This window comes from Netta rufina (assembly GCF_964035555.1).
Source record: "Netta rufina genome assembly, chromosome: 11".
Classification (NCBI taxonomy): domain Eukaryota; kingdom Metazoa; phylum Chordata; class Aves; order Anseriformes; family Anatidae; genus Netta; species Netta rufina.
Window position 1 is genome coordinate 5948544 of NC_140134.1, and position 17689 is coordinate 5966232.

At 32.9% G+C, this 17689-nt stretch overlaps 1 protein-coding gene across 1 annotated transcript in view; it reads right to left on the bottom strand.

Moving 5' to 3' along the window:
• Positions 1-2003: 2003 nt before the first annotated feature.
• LRRC49 (leucine rich repeat containing 49) overlaps positions 2004-17689 on the bottom strand; it is a gene marked incomplete at its 3' end in the record, with an annotated part of 42723 nt that continues 27037 nt past the window's right edge. The window contains exons 11-17 of the mRNA XM_084293291.1: positions 15828-15911; positions 12544-12695; positions 8959-9196; positions 7581-7766; positions 5307-5416; positions 4119-4272; positions 2004-2210 (exon numbers count right to left, since the gene is read on the bottom strand). Of these exons, the coding sequence (XP_084149417.1) occupies positions 2004-2210; positions 4119-4272; positions 5307-5416; positions 7581-7766; positions 8959-9196; positions 12544-12695; positions 15828-15911 (1131 nt within the window). The remainder of the gene's footprint in view (positions 2211-4118; positions 4273-5306; positions 5417-7580; positions 7767-8958; positions 9197-12543; positions 12696-15827; positions 15912-17689) is intronic.

A 17689-nucleotide genomic window follows, 5' to 3' on the forward strand; every position in this document is an offset into this window, starting at 1 on the left:
CCAAAAAACTATTGCAAGATCATCTGTATACTGACTGTATTACTATACTGCAAACTCTCTCACATATGCGCCATTTTTTGTGGAGACTTAATGTGCTCCCTTAATAAAATGCAGCATAAAACTTGACAGAGCTATTTTCCAATGGAAAAAAATAAAGCAATCCTATCAAATGCATTCATCTTATTAGAAATTCCATTAAACTGCTCAAAAAGCCTGGAGGGGTGATTGTTTCTATTAAATTCTATCGGCTGCCTGCTGGACCAGTTTCTTTAGGACTTTCAACATTTCATTAAATTTAAGTGATTTAACCTCCATTCAATTCTGTAAATACTGAAAAACAGTTATCTGCAAGTATGCTTTTGAAGATTACATTTACCATAAGCCAAACCAAGAGTATTTGAAAGTTACGTTTAACAGTATGCATGCCATTGTTAACCTGTAACATGCTCTGCAAATGGATTCCTTCTGACAAATTAGATACAGCAGCTTGACCCAAATGCAAATTGAACATATTCCAAGATAGCTGTGACCTGACTCCTGCTATTGACTCTAGGCTCCTTTCAGGACATAGAAGCCTATAGAACTGAATTTACTCCTCTGCTTTGCCAGGCAGTCTTATCCACATGGAATGGAAAAATAACATTCATTTTGAGCTATATAAATCCTTACAACATGTTTGCTTTGGTTTATGAACACTTATTTTCTATAAATGAGCTTCAGTCAATTTAGACCAATTTGAATCGAGTAAAAGAATAACGAAGGTTTTGGATTCTTTTACTTAAGAAACAATGAAACTCAAAGCTTCCATTTAAATGGAACGACTTTCTACCCACATTTAAACACTAGCTACGGGAATTGGCTGGACTTCCCAATAGTTTCTAAATTCAATTTCTGGGCAGAAGCTAGTAAGGTGTTTCTAGTATACTTCACTGGACTACAGAATGTTTATATCCATTTACTGTTGATTTTGAGGGCAGGCTGAGTCTCATCTCTTCATGCAGCATTAAGGAGAAGACTTTTCTTTGCATATAGTACTTCTTTAAAGTATCTGTGAAGGGCAAAAGTGAAGAATTTGTTTTTATTGATAACAGTCTAATTCTCACAGCCACAGAAACAAAACAGGTGCCAGTGATTACAAATAACATTCATCAGTTTCCTTACCAAATTGAATGCATACATTTTAGCTCATTTGACCTTAATTCAAACCCACCCACCCCATTAAGCACTTAATATTCAATAAACAAGTACTATTAATAAATTATAAAAGAATAAAAATAAAGCTTAAATAGGTATACCCTAAAATCCTTTTTTTTGTATAACAATTCACACAAACTAACAGCAATAAAAGTAATGAAAAAAAACTCAAATCAAGTTTGGGCAATTTGTTCAATTGAGAAATAGGTTCGTTAAATGTTGATGTACTGAGAACTGTCATGGAATTGATCTGAAAATGTGTTCCATCATCTGACAAATTAAATCATATAAAATATTCATCAAGCTCAGGGTATAAAAACAATAATTTATTACTTTTTGATCATAAAAAATCTGCTACTATTCGTGTTTTGTTTTGTGTTTTTTTCTTAAACAGCAGGAAATAGTCAAAAAGTTGACAATCAGGAAGTGTTCAATAAAAAAAGGCAAACAAATTGTAAATTTATTCCTTATCAATGGTATAGCACTACAGAAGCAAGGGTAGCAGGAAAAAAAAAAAAAACACAAACTTAGTGACACATGGCATAATCACCAAGTTATTTCTATTCAGTCTCTTCATTGTAGCCAGGAAATCACTGTTAAAGTTTTATGCAGGTCAACTTTTAATTGAACACTATCAAGAAAGCTAAGATGACAGAGTTAATTAAGATTTAAAGATAACACTTTTGGGGGCTAAAAAAAAATAAATTATTCCATACAGACAGTAATTTTATATTCTATCATTTTAAATTTGTGAAATATCATACAATAAATACTGAAACCAAAAGCCTGCACAACAACAGGCCTTGACTCTATTGTTTTTGATCAGCAATCCTCTGTAAGCAGAGTTTCATGTAGGAATTTTTATTGCGTATTTCTATCACTGCATCTCTGACAAGTTCAATGAACATTTGAGGCCAGAGCTTCTGCAAGGACTCATTTTTCATATGGATGTCCGCAGCTTCTTTCACTAAGTTCTCCACATATGTTTGGCAAAATGTTTTTCTTTCCTTGATTTCCTGCATGGGAGAAATCATTTATTACAAGTTGTATAAGAGAAAGGAAGAAAAGGTTAAACAAGATCAAACACAAAAAACATCCACAGAAGCTTAATGAATTAAAAAAAAAACAAAAATAAACAAAACAAACAAAAAAAACGGTGATTAACTTGGGAAGAGCAACACTGTTCTCTGATTGTTTTATACTGCACAACAACCCAGGGTCTCCTTAAGCTTATGTGACAATCTTATTGTATTAATAATATTCATACTACTGTTGATTAATTAATTTATCCAAAAATCAACTTTTAAGTAGTTGTATAAGTACCTTTTAGCAGCATTACAATTTTATGCATTTTTGCCTTCTGGGACAGCAGTGAAAAGTTTACAGAAGTTTCTAAGCACCAGACTTCCTTTCCCTTCCCAACTTTTATTGATTACATCACAATAGTTGGAAAGCATATATTTATCCACCTGACCTAATCAGAACCAAGCATATTGTCACACAGAAAAGTAAGCCAGTATGTAGCATCCCTTTCATAGTTTTCCTGATGGGCTCTGGCAAGTGCATTATTCCTAAAATGTACTAAATATTAGGTACTGAAGTAACCCAAAGCTTTAAAAATAATTTCATAATAAAAATAAATGAAACACACTTCATGAAACTACTGGCTCTGCGTTTTAGTCAATATGCATTAATCCCTGTTTCTGTAGTGTTTCTATAAAGTGCCCTAATAAGCTTAAACAGATATATTGCTGCTAAATATCGAGCTACTTTAATTTATGGGACTAGTAAAATGTTAGGTCATGCTTTGGGCCATCAAAATAGTGTGGTTTTTTTTTGTTTGTTTGTTTTAAATGAGTGATAAAGCAAAAAAATAAAAAAAAAAAAAAAAGCTTTCCGGCTGTTTTACCAGAAACAAAACAAAACAAACAAACAAAATATTTATCAATGAACATAACCTGTCATATTTAGCAAGAAAATGATTCAACCACATTTACTACGTCAGTTTACTGGTAACTTAAGTTTGCTAAGTTTACTTACCTGGCAGCATTTATCAAATTAGTTTACTGCTAATTTACACACACACTGACACTCTTTTCAATGTTATGTATCCGAGATAATAAAACTACAATGCAATAACTGAATTCAGTGTTTACTAAACTTGATTAAATTTCTGGCACCAGAGGCTTTATATATTTAAATTAAAAAAAAAAAGAGCAAATGATGGGACAAATATGAGAAGCAGGATGCACACAACTATAACTCATGATTGCTCAGAAAGGAGATAGTGGTTGAAAGAAGCATGATCTCCCTGGAAACAATTTCCCTCTGACCAAGCAGAAGATGTAGATTAGGAACATAAATTGAAACAAGAGTGACTGATGCACTTGTCTGAAACAAACCAGCTTGCACATTAATTAAAGTGAATACATTTTCTATATATTTCCCTCCCTGTAACTCATTTAAAAGCTAGGGAACTTCTTTATTGCTAGACGCTGTGCTCTTTCAAGTCTTGTCTGAAGGCATTTTTCACCAATTCATTTTGGGACATACTTTCCAACTTCCATAAAAAAGTTCCTAACGTGCAATTCTTTGAAAAACAAATACGTGTCCACTTCTGATATTTCACTAAGGTATGCACATTTCATTACCAATGTAATGCTTTCAGGTAAGAATGTATTTTTATCAGATTGTGGTAATGCTCAGGAACCACTTCTTTAAAGACACAAACCGACCATTTTATAGTTCTCTAGAAGAGATTAGTTAAATGAAATGTTTGATCATACATGTAAATATGGTAAGCAGTGTTATTTTAAAACCATCATTCTAAATAGCACAACTGAAATTTGATATACAAATTCCATGAGTAGTAGTCAAATACATATATAATAGAGGAAGGAATTATTTTATAATGACATACTTACCTCAAGCTTTTCCATATGAACATTCTTTGCTGTATAATTCAACATTGCTCGAGCTGTGCTTTCTCCTCCAGCTCTTCTGTTATCACTACTTTCCTCAATTCCAACTCCAGATTTCTTTCCCTTTCCCTCCAGCAGATCATTGAATTGCTTCATCCTGTAGAAAGAAAATAGAGATTTACAGTTTTAATCATTGGATTTATTATTGTTTTTAAGTGCAGATGTTTCTAGTGACGATGAGATTTTTTTTTCCCCCTCTTCTCCCTTTGATCCTATCATTTATGAGCTTTCAAGTTTATTGCATCCTCAAGTTACTCAAAATATACAGATGACTCTAAAAAGTCCTCAGTTAATTCACTTCCATACAACTGACATTTTGACATGTATCATATTTCACATCCTAAATAGGAATCCTTGCAGCTTAATTTTTAGTAAGTACCTATAGAAAACTAAAAAGTTTTTAAGCAACTTTTTTCTTCCAGCATCAACCCATAAATCTGTTAACTGTTATAGTCATCCACTTTGAAATAACCGCAAAAAAAAGCGTCTTCGTTGCGAAACCACATAAATCCTCACCAATATCAGCACAACTGGAGAATTAAACATGCAGTGAATTTGTGTGCATGTTCCTATCATCTTTCTTTGGAGACTTCATACAACCTCTTGAAACATCTGTCTTCATGAATCAGGAAGTGCAGTACTCAGGACACCTATCTTTCCTAAGTTATTTGTGGAATTTGTGTCTTTTTACCTACAAAGAATTTATCATGACAGTGTGGAAAAGAATTAAAACAATACATTCCAGACAAATTCCAGTTCAGTTCATTTTGCTTACGTACAGTTTCTCTGAAATTGCAACAGGATAGTACTTAGAACAAAACGAAGTTGTATCTGCTATAAGAGCATATTACTGAAGTGACAAGGTTTCATTCAGAGAGAAATCACATTTCAGTCTTAAGAAATCTATAGTTTAACAGAGCTCTTCAAGCTGAAGCAACAGAACTAGACTTTCTGGAAAGAAAAAAAAAGGAACTCAATGTTCAGAAATTTTAACAGAGAAATAAAACAAGCTAAACAAGAAAGCTTCATTCTCTTAGAAATACCTTTTGCCATTTCAGTCAGTGACTGTATTATTCAAAAAAAATAACAAAGCCTCTGTATTCCTTCCTATATCTTAAGAACTAATTTTACCTAGATTCTCCAAAGAATGAGAGCATACGATAATGCGGCAGCTCAGAAGATGCTACATATGCCAGAATGCCAAAGAGTCTTTCCGCCATTACAGTATCATTCTGAGTAACCTGTGAGGAAAAATAAAATTGAGAGAAAAAGAGAAGTTAGAGAATTGGCACATTCGTATTTCATACATGCATTCAGAATTAACTGCAATGTTATACAAGGCACCACATGAAGATACATGCCAGGCATACCTTCAAAACTAGATTTGCTTCTACTAATACTTTAAATATACTGAAATTTATGGTCTTTGATTTTGGCAGCATCACAGAAAAGATTTATTTTTAAAAAGTATGTATATATTTATATATATAAAAATAATAGCAAATAAAAGAGATAAATGGCAGCGTTTCTCAAGCCCACAAAGTTTACCTTACTCCACTGTACTTCTCTAAGTGTGATCCATATTGTTGTGTCAGAATTACACCAAAGACGTCCCTTTAACATACTTTCAATGGCTGAAAGCTTTTCATAATTAATTTTACACATTTCTGTTTGGATAAAGCATGTTGAAGGTTTTGTTGTTTGGTTGATTTTTGTTACTGCTTTTTGTTTGCCTTACCTAGTAAATTCTAGAGACCATAGCCTGTGTTTCTTCTGTCCTGAGGGCCAAATTATAAACTAATTGAACTGCCAAAAGTTTGTTGGCAAAATTTCTAGATCCCTGGATTTCCATTGACTACTCAAGGAATCTTTATGATCACTTAAATCTGACATGGACACCACAGTCCAACTAAATTCATTCAATGATTTATTCACTTCTGGATCAAATTTAATTTCTGTACATCTTAAGATATTTTTGGCAAGCAACCCATTTTCAAATAAGCTTCAATAATCACAATACTTACTAAGAATTTTCAAATATTTGCATAATACAGAACAAAAAAAAATGTGAATAAAATGAAATTGATTCAAATTAATGTAATGTTATCATATTCCTGTTTAAAGTTTATAGATGATAAAACAAATCCTTGGCCTGACATATACTGCAACACCAAAAGGCAAGGAGAAATTCAATACAGAAAACATAGTTCAGGAAATCAGACATTAATTCAGTTTTGTTTTCACAGTGATTAGTTTTGCTCATTGTCACTTAAAATTAAATAAATCTTATTCAGTTGTCTAAGAGTAGAAGACCTTGCTAAACAGTCTACTAACAGTAGCAAGGTCTAAAACAGAGTGCAGAACACAGTGAGGGAATCAAAGGGCATTACAGACAGAAACATGTCTGCCAGAGAAATACGTGATTTTTATTTATTTAAGTTAGGAGAAGCACAAAGTCAAGGTCAACAGAAACGCTAATACTAAATTCACTCTTGAGCTCATAGAAATTTATGTTCTCTATCTTACTGCAGTACATGCTTTACTCCACTACTCACAAAAAGATTGTAACAGTAATACCACATCACTGTCAGCCCATTACACATGCCTCTTTCCAAGTTCAATATGGTAGGAAAACAGGCATCAACTCAATCACTGTAATGTATCTGTTAACACTGCATGCCGTAGCACTTGGTATAGAGAATTTTGTGAAGTTTAGTAACTTCAAACCTTGACAGCTTTTTTTTTTGATTACTCCAAGATTACTACCACTAGGAAAACTTCAAACAGCACGTCTCAGAGAACTCTTCTTAAAAACTAATGGTCTTGTATAAAGCAAAAGGGAAAAAAAATCTGTTTGGCAGACACTTTTCTTCAGTATACTTAAAGAAAAGTTGATTTTTGCTATATTACATAACACTGGAAAAATAGAAGTAATACACCATAAGCTACTAGATAGTCTGTCAAAAGCACATTTCTGCACTTGTATTCAATGTTAACACTGTAATCCTTTTGAATATAGCATAATAGAATAGTGCTTCTTAAAAATCAAAAGTAAAACCTAACAGTTCTTTAATTTTTTGAAAGCATATTCCAAAATCATAATAAAAAGTTTTCCCCTTAGGTGTATCTGTCACTCAGGTGGAAGTTTGAACTACTGTTTGCTATTGAAAGCATCTGAAACAATACCACATTTTAATGAAAAACAAAGCATTTTCTCTGCTTTTCTGATTGTAACACAGTGCAGTTACTTAACTGTACAATATGTGATAGTGCACTTTTTTCCGTAATATTGAAATGACCCTGTCATCATTCTGCTCATTCTACTAGTGACTCACTTGCATTTTTAAAAACAATGCTAACTTATCTTGTAAGACCAGTAGTAAGAAAGAAGCAACAATGCCTTACCTCAATTCCATTTATCTTCTGCAGATTAAGATGGTTCAGCCTAAACAGAACGTAGTATTTCCACAAAGTAAAATTGACGACTGGATTTCCCTGAGGATCAACTGTTAACTGTTCCATGCGATGCACCTGGGCTAATGCATTGAATTGCTGCAGTGTCACAAGATTTGTCTCCTTAAACTTCAGGTGCTTTAAAAAAAAAAAAGTCCAAAGCACAGTAAATTTAGTAAGGAAATCACTAATGAGTGAACATAATGATTCCTACTCTGTTCAACACAAATCACTTTCAAACTTTAAGTCTTCAGGTCTGACTACACAATTGAGCTCACTTCATTTATAGTCTGTGGGGAGAAAAACCATCAATGTATCAACTAAACCATGTATTACATATATTTTAAAATGTCAACTTTACAACCCCCCAAGCAATTTATAAACCCTTTAGTAACAGCGCTATCATTTTCATGTTACAATAAGAGCGGTACTGCTTGAGAAAGATTTATTTCAATTCTGCAAACAAATGCAACGTTCATGCAAAAATCAGTACAGTATTTTAAATATTCCGTTTCTGACTGTGACAAGCTGGCATTAAAGTCTGCTGTTTCTTTGAACAGTGCCATATAGCAGTGTCCCTATGAGCATGGTAAATTCATGTACACAGCAGCACACTGGGGGTAAGAGGAAAAATTGATGGTGAAGATAAAGAAATCTAGCTGAGATTCTGCTATCCCTAACAAGTTTCTGAATGAAACAATAAGTTCCCCACAAACTCATTTATCTCAATGAAACCATTATATAGTATTATACTTAAAAAGAAGTAGGGAGCTAAGCAGGCATATCATCTGACTGACAAGTTCATTTATGTATGCCATCATTACTTTATTATTTGCTTCAAAGCTAAAGATTTACTTGTCCAAGAAAAAAAATGAACTAAAAGGTTCTCATTATGTTGTTTTGCTTCATCAGGAAGTGAAAAATTCCAAGAGTTGTACTGATTTAACCAGCCTTTGAATTTTACCTCTCTCTTCTACCCTATCAGCTATTTGTTCTTTGAACTCACAATACAAACAAAAGTCTCCTGATACTATTGATCTCTAATATTGTAGAAAAACAATACCGTGTTTCTACATCAGTTTTTCTTAAAGAATCAGATAGGTCAACTATGGGAAATAATTACTAGTCTGAAAAGAAAACAACCATTCTGTTCGAGAATCTGTCTTGTATTTAAGAAGTGTCAAATTAAACAAAACATTATAGGATAAAACTCATGTAGTTCACGGAAGTATCTATTTACAAACAGTTGAGGGTGACTGCCAAACTAAGGTTCTGTTGCAAAATAAATAGTCCACAGCTGTTCACACAGATGACATTGAGCCATTCTTACCACGGAATTAGGAAATTTTAACTTCAGTTTTGTTAACACTTGAACTATTTCATCAAATTCCATGAACATAAAAGAGACTGTGACAACAGATCCAGCTGTTTGAACACTCCAGTTTCGATCCAGGCACTCCAGTGCTCCAGAACCATACAAGTAAAGAGTGTCTCCTTCCACTTCCACCAAATGAGAATCAAGAACAGACAAGCCTTGTACAGCACTGCTTAATATTGTATCAAGAGACCTGTGGAGGACATAAAAATGCAGTAATGTAAGTTAGATTATTTCACAGCAGTAAAACCATTTCTACTGAACGATGGTCCTTTCATTTACTAAAATCTGACCTGTCAAATATGGTTGCCAGCATTCATTCATTTTCACTACCCAGTCTGGTTCAAAAATGTTAAGGGCTAGAAAACCCTCTTTTCATCAAGTAATATTACAGCAGCTCTACTGCTTCAGCAGAAAGATTTGGTGTGATAGGGTTGGAGAGCTCAAAAAATGTCATTCATTTTTAATAACATGCTTAAAGATTTTACCTCAGAATGTTAACTTGTTTTAGCTATCTAAAATCAACTTCAACCTATGTTACTTATCTAAGCAAAGTCACCTTCAGATTCTGTTCTCTATATAAACTGTAAAAGTTACAACATGATGAAGCACAGCAGGATCCAGCCCGTTAAGATCAGGCAGTTATTAAAACCAACCAAGGATAAAGCTATTCACAGCGCTGAACAATTACTTGCATTCTTAACAACAGCATCACTTCTTAGTTAAAACCTTTATGTCACACTACCAGGATTCATTAGTCTGCTTAGAGATGAAAATAATCTTGTTATCCTTGTTTAATCTTTAATTAATAAGGATTATTATACATTTATTTTAAAATAACGTTAGCATCCCGATTCAGAAGATTGCTTTTTAATTTAAACAATAGATGCAGGTATTCTCAGCTCTCATCTCATTGTATCTGACTTCCACAGAATACATTCAGATGAGCAGACCAGCTGAAAGAATGCGCACAAAGAATTCAAGATGAGCACAAACTACTGGTTTAGAAAGCTGTGTAGTGATTTTATTACAGTTTATTGTAGTGTTTTATTTTATTAATACATATATTTATGTATTTTGCTTTTTTTGACTATTAGTGATCACTCAGCAAATGTTTTCTTGACAATACCTTCCAGAAATTCACCCTTGACTGGAAATGGTTATTTGGGAGCCCATTAATTCACACATGATGATATAATTACTTATCCATGCTGACTTTCACCTGTCATTGTATTGTTTAGTTGCTCATGTTCTAAGTGTTCCAAAATTCTTTACTACTATATAGCACATTAGTAGATCCATGTCAATTTTAACCTACCAGGAGTAAAACAGCATCATGGGCTACATGGCAAAAAGACAACAATGTTGTCTAAGCCTTCTTTACTTTAACACTCATTGCTATGTCTTCATTTATCTCTTTAAACTAATCTCAATCGTTGATAAAGGTTAGTATCACACTTTTATTTCTCTATGCTTTCATGAAAAAGAAAAAATTCCAAACCTACCTCTCCAATTCAGAACACAGAATGTACTGCAAATTGCATAAGAGTATTATATGTGCAAATAAAACACATTGTTTATGTTGTTAAAAATTTGTGGGGGTTGATTTTATTTTATTTTTTTTAATTTTCAAAAGTAACTACTTTGACTTCCAAAATGCATTCTACAAATCAAACTACAAAAGCTTCCACAAGAACCTAGAAACTGATGTTATGCATTATGTTTTATTACTAAGGAACCTGCTTTGGCAGGGGACCTAGACCCGATGATCTTTCAAGGTCCCTTCCAACTCCTTCAATTCTGTGATTTTAGATTTGACAGAAGTCATAACATTCAGTCAGGAAACTACTTGGAATATACCAACTTTAGTCACTGTATCCAGCATAAGCAAAGACAGCTTTGCAGCAAGATCTGTCCTATAACTCCATGGAAAGAGCCTTAATATTTTACTTTAAAGCATGATTTCTCAAGCAATGAAAATCTGTTCATTAACAGATTAATGCTCCAGCTACCGTAGTTATATTGTCTTAATCAGAGGAAATGATTACTAACTGTGTAATTAAACTGTGAAGAAGGCAAAAAAGCAGAGACTCTGCATATGGCTGGGGGGAAAGCTTCAGAAACAAAAAGAACAGGAAGGACTATAGCAGTTTAAAAATGTCAAGAAAAAAAGTTTCTGAAAGATGCTGCACTTGAGCGTAGATAAAAGCCAGATCTAGTCAATAGTAGATTGAACCTCAGATTGATTCTGTCTGTGAAAGAGAGACTTCCTGCCTGCACTTGATGTTTCCCATTTTGATCAGACACGGCAGGAATCTGTACTTGATATTAAGTTTCTGCAGACTATTTTTCAGACTTTCGCCTGAGCTTACCAAGTTGAAAATGTGTTAGTTCAGTTTTAGCAAATGCAAGATAAACTTAATCCACTAAGTTCTGCATTTAGTTTTTCAATTATGTGGAGTGCCAGATAGCTAGCTACCTTTCAGATGCAAAGTAGTAAACCAATGAGTGTATCACAAAAATAATACAATTAGAACACTGACCGTATTGATAAACACATTAGATAGTCAGTGCATTTAAGGGTTTTAAGTAACTGAAGAAAAAAAATTTAAAAATTATCATCTAGACTGAAGATTCAGACGGATTAATTTAACCTTTGTCAAAGACCAAATTATTATACTTTTAATAGAAATCAAACAGCAATCATAAATTGGGGTAACCAGTGTCAATTTGAAATTTCATTTAAATATACATACCTATTGATATCATTAGATGTATCTCTATCTCAAACAGATATACTTATTGATTTCAAGTGTGAATTATACATGCATACAGTTTTCCAGAGGTCTAGTTAGACAAAAATCCCCCCATGGTAAGGATTTAATTCCTTAAATAGAAACTTAAAGAAACACCAATGTTACTTTGAAACTTCTAAGTTTAAGAAGTAAAAATAAAATGTAACTTTTTTTTTTTTAAGCTAACAATACAGATATCATCTCAGGCAACATCAAGGGAAAAATAAAACTAAGCCTATGTTAAAGCACTGTTTTCGCTAAAATAGCAAGGGTATTTGAAGAAAGCAGTCCAGGAGATCTTGCTGTTCAAACTGAGAACATAAATTCAAGACTCAGTTTACAAAACCTCTTCATATACACTGAAATTACAATTGTTGGCAATAAAGGTAAAAGTCTAAACTATCAAGGGAATGGATGGCCTTAAGCAGGCTCAAGAATTCATACTAAAGATTTCTTGTAAACATGAAAACCTCCCTTATTTAGCAAAATCACAAAAATTTAGTGCTAACTTCTTTAGTAACGTGTAGCTAGCTAAGTCTATATTACTTACTATGGTGAAACCTGTTGACTATTAATAAACTAAAAATCATTTCAGGATGATTTTGCATATATTAATTTTGTAATTACTTTACAAAATTCATGCTGCAAAAGATGTTTTACTTTTTGATCATGAAACAGCAAGATCTCAGAGCTGATAACATGAACGTAAGACACGAACTGAAAGAATTATTTCTGAATAAAATACCTGCTTTCTTCAGGAAACACATATGCAGTACTGCCATTGATCTGACAGGGTTCATTATCTTTATCTTGGTTTAAAGAAGCCTCAAGAGCTGTTCGATTCTGCTGTATCTCCCACTGGCGAGCAATATTGCAAATTGTTAACCGTTTCTTTTCCTGAAACAAAAGTCATAGTAAATTATGACACCGCAGTATCAACTCACTTGTTTGATCCGACAGAAATATGTTGCTTAATCGAAACGTAGTTAATATTTTAAACTGAAGAAAGAAGTACTGGTTCACATTAAAACCAACGTGTCAGTCTAGCACTATTCTGTGTAACTGCAAGGGAATAACATTTTCACAAAATTTGCAGTAACAGAAACAAGTAACAATAAAGACGTAAGTTGTATAAGAGTAAGTTTTAACTAGTTGATTTGATTAACCACACAAGTCTGTTTTTGACTATCTGGAGCTGCTTGTACTACACCTCCACAGAACAGGGTAAATTGATGCAAAACACGCAGCTGTATTACAGTCTCCTTTTTCAAATAGAAAAAAAGGATACTTATTTGATATGCCTATGGAGAAAGGCAGCAGACGAGAGTAAGTCTGATTTTATGGTTTGAAATTAACACCTTCTGATATATTAAGCTTGACCTATACTCTCTAAGCTCCTAAATTTAATCTATAAAAGCAACATGGGACTGGTAACATCATGCTGTTACGTAATTCCTTTCACATTAGGCAAATTGTAGACATCGCTGTACTTGAATTCACTAAGAACATTCCTCACAATGCTGGCCTATGTTAGAGGTGGGAAGTGTAAAGCTTTACAAATGAACATCTTCCTTTAAAAAAGGGAAAAATTAACGAAATACAAGTGAGCATTTTATAATCTGTGACCACGCAGCCTAGGTATTTCCTTAAAATTAATATTAAGATTTGCAAATTAAGAGCAACTAAACAGAAATGTTTGACAATAAAATACTTAATACAAACATGTAAATCTTTCATGCTGTAAACTACTGTACTCATTAAAGAATAAATATCAAGATCTGTTTCAGTGATTGATAATGCAGAGACAAATCCACTAGACTTCCAATTATGATAAAAAATCATGTCCATAATAGCTTGTAACAATGACACAAAATACATGGAAACTGCTTTAACATTTTTCTTCTTCTAAAAGTATTTTATTTTAAAGAGTTAAAAATTCTGCTGTTTCATAATCAGTTTGCCTAAAGAGTCATTATGTTATCTGGTTATGTAACACCATGTGTCCCACAAAAATACACGTCAGTAACGGAAAGGTTCCCTACCACAAGAAGAGGAAGTTGAAATGTCAGGATTTTCTTTTAGTCACATTAGGTAAATTCTGTATAAGAGGGTGAGGGTCTCCTAATGAAGTCAACCACTGTACAGCTAATTACTTGCTAGAAAATGAATGCTTATGATGTCATCTACACTGCAGATAGTTACAAAAGTTTGGAGGAAAGTGACAACCACTGACATTCCAGAATAAGATTCTCTAGATATTTTCTTCAGAAATAACTACGATTAAAATCCTATACCTGGAGATTTTTGCCACTGGATATTATATCTATTATCAGATCTGTTCCATTCACTTCAAATGTGTGAAACAGGGAAGAAAAAAGAAAACAAACAAAAAAAAAAACACACACGAACACATGAACATATTTACTACGAAAAAAGATAAATGACCTCACTGAATCACGCAAAATATACTGCCATTTGACATTTATGCCACTTAACTATTTGAAGATGAGAAGAAACCTCAATTAAACAACAAAACCTTCATTTTAAAGTTGAAAACAGAGTAAAGGCACTGTAAGTGATTTTGTTTTTTCCCTGTAAAGGAAGTTTCCATTGGCAAAATGCACTGAGTAATCTATGCCACCAAGGCAAACAATCCCTTTACTACAAGGAAACATTACATCAGTGGTTAAGAACATGAACTACAAACACACACAAACTTTCTTTCAGTCCAGTTAGTTTTTCAAAAGCGTAAAGCAACATCATGTATAAATATTATTTACTCGTTTCCCATTTCTTTGTGTTACTGAGACCTGGCACCAAAACTTCAAACCCAAGTAGACTTTAAATTTATCAGTATCTTACATTAAAAGCACTGCTTTTAAAAAAAAAAAAAAAAAAAAAAAAAAAGTATTTCTAAGACTGTTTTGTTGCATTTTTAGTTTTTGTTTTTTCTTTCGTAAAGCAAAAGAATCAAAATATTCTTGAATGCAAACATACATTCTTGTGCAGTACACATGGAATTCTTTTTTCCATTCATACATTTGGCTCTTTTTAACAAACAGCCTTTGATCTGTCATTAACATTCTGTTTGTACCTAATTCTGAAAATTAAAAGGTACATTTGCTACACTTCTTCATACAGCCTCTTGCAACTGCTTTCAGTCTAACTCACTTGATGAAATATGCTTTTACCTAGACTATTTAGTAATATGGATACATGATTTATTTTTTTTCAGTTTGCCAAATTAGAAGAGATTTTTTTATAATCATTACTGGACGACAAAGAAGTTTAAAAAGGCACTCCTATTAAATGAAAAAAATGATTTGGAAAAACACATTCACAGAATAAAGAGAATGTTGATATTCTTATATCCTTGAACGCTGGTCTCCTACTAGCAGTGTTGGTCATTTAGTCACTGGCCTGTAAGAGTATTCTGGAGTGTGCCTCTGTCTCCCCTGTTGGAGCTATTCCATCTCATACGTAAAGGCATTAACCAGGCCTGTCAGTACGGTACAGAAGTGTTCCTCTGAAAAAAGAAGACAGCTGGAGTCTAGCTGTTGCTCTGATAACTGCTTAGCTCTTTCCACAGAGAGGAATAACTTCAACAGGACAGAATGAAGGAAACACTACTTCAGAAAACCCTTTATGTCAGCACTCACCTGCTGGAGAAGACCAAGTTCAAGGAATCTGAAATAACTGCAAAGTCTCTTGGTTTTACTTTACCTCTAGATTTGAGAAAATGAAGTTTGCCATCCTTTTACATACGTTAGCACATGCACGTGCAATTGTGGTTTTTTTGTTTGTTTGTTTTTAGTTTTGTTTTTGGTAAAGGGTAACTTGAATAGTTCACTGAAGAGTTTCAGATGTAGAGTGAACTGTTTAAGCTGTAAAAAAAGTTTTAAGAGATACAGATACATTGGGAGAACTAAGAAATACGGCAAAAATATTAAGTTATAGAATATTAATGTAAACTAGTTTACAGTAGATTTATCTAATTTTAGTTAGGCTTAGAACAGCCATAGAAAATACCTTAATCAAGCTTTGTTTATGACTTTCACGTTTCCTTTCTTCTTCTTTCCTTGCTGCAACAGATGCCATGCGTCTTTCTTCTTCCTGGAAGAAAAAAATTGATAAATTTATAAATGTATGAATTTACCAGGTTCTGAAAAGCATTATTAATTAATACTAATTATTAATGTATGTCTTTGTGTTGGTGATTTGAATACAAATTTAATGTTTATATTATTGTACTATTTTAATATTAAATGTTTTAATATTTAAATAATAAAAATCATATTTACAAATAAATCAAGAAATATAAAAGAAATTACTCAAATAGAAACGTTGAACACAAAGCTATTTAAAAAAATATTTTACAGGTCTTTGAAAAACGTAAAGCACATGATCTGTAAAACAAGTAAAACATTTTAAAACATGACAATCCATTATATTCTTTGTATTTTTTGAGTAGTTCCTCTAATTAGTAGGTTTTTTCACATAAGAAAATAAACAGAGATAGTGAGCTGATTTCCATTTATACCTAAATCATGATCTAAAATTGTTCTCAAGTTCTGTTAAAGACTGAGGAAAAGTTATCCTTTGGAAGCAGAATGCAATGATAAAAGATACAAAGTTAGTTAGCTACAGTATACAAATGTTATTTCTTGTCAAAATTATTACCTATTCATGTTCAAGAAGAAAGCCATTTATTCCTAAATAATGACAGTCAAGTAAGTGAAGATGTTTAGTTCTCCTGGTATAGCAATTTACTTCTGCAATATAGCCATATTAGGTTGAATGCTCCCTGTTTACAGCAGTTGAAACATTCTCACAGCACAGTATTTTTAGAACATGTTTTTTCCAAGTAACAAAAGAAATGTTCACTATGAAGTAAAAAGCGTAGAGTTCTTCCAACACAAATATTTAGGAAGCATACTTGAACTTATTTTGATTTACTTCATATGCCATCTGGGTGTTTGTATTAAAGTACCTTCCAAGAACATACACAAAGTGTTTTGGTTTCCCTCAAAATAGAAAGCTCCTATCCTAGACTTTTCACTTCCACTTTCCAGAAAGTTATGTGTTAAGAGCTTGAACAAACAAAAGTGAACAGAAAACATCATAAACCATTAAGACATATTGATATTGATACAAATAAAACATACTATGCTTACAGAACTGTAAGAACCCCTAAGCACAGGGATAAAAGCCTACTAGAAGATTCAAAAGGGAACCTGACACTTAGCATTACTACTACATTTTAAGAAAATAATTTCCAAAGTGTAACTAGTCAGGGAAATATAGCAGGTGTACACTTATCTGCATACAACCTCCTGAAGACCAATGATGCACCACAAATTTCAACATCAATCATAAAGGTAACTAAAAAACTGCACAACTGTTGGCAGCCAAGGGTCTGGTGCCATAGAATTATCAAATAATTCAAGGAAGAAGGGACCTTGGGAATTCACTCCTCTGTGTTCCTACTTAAATAACGATCAACAATAATTTAAAAAAAATACACCTGTGCAGATATACAAGGCTTTATAGACCCCAGTACAACAGAATATCACATAACAAAGCCCAATACCTGAAAAGGAAGGTTTAGGGTGAGGCTGAGAAAATCATTAATAAAAATCATGTAGGCATATGCCACGAGCATGCATGTATAATTAATAGCACACAATAAAAATACTGCGTCAAGATATGAGGCAGAATGTTAAGAATGATAAACATGATTCTCATGACAGCTATTTATCTCATTTATGCATTAAAGTAAGTTAGCATTTACTTCAAAAAAATTTAAAAAAAATCTTAAGTCTTAACAGGCTTAAGTCTTAAAGGTCTTATTTATTAGTGATACTATTCAGTAGAAAAGTGGGTTAAAGTTG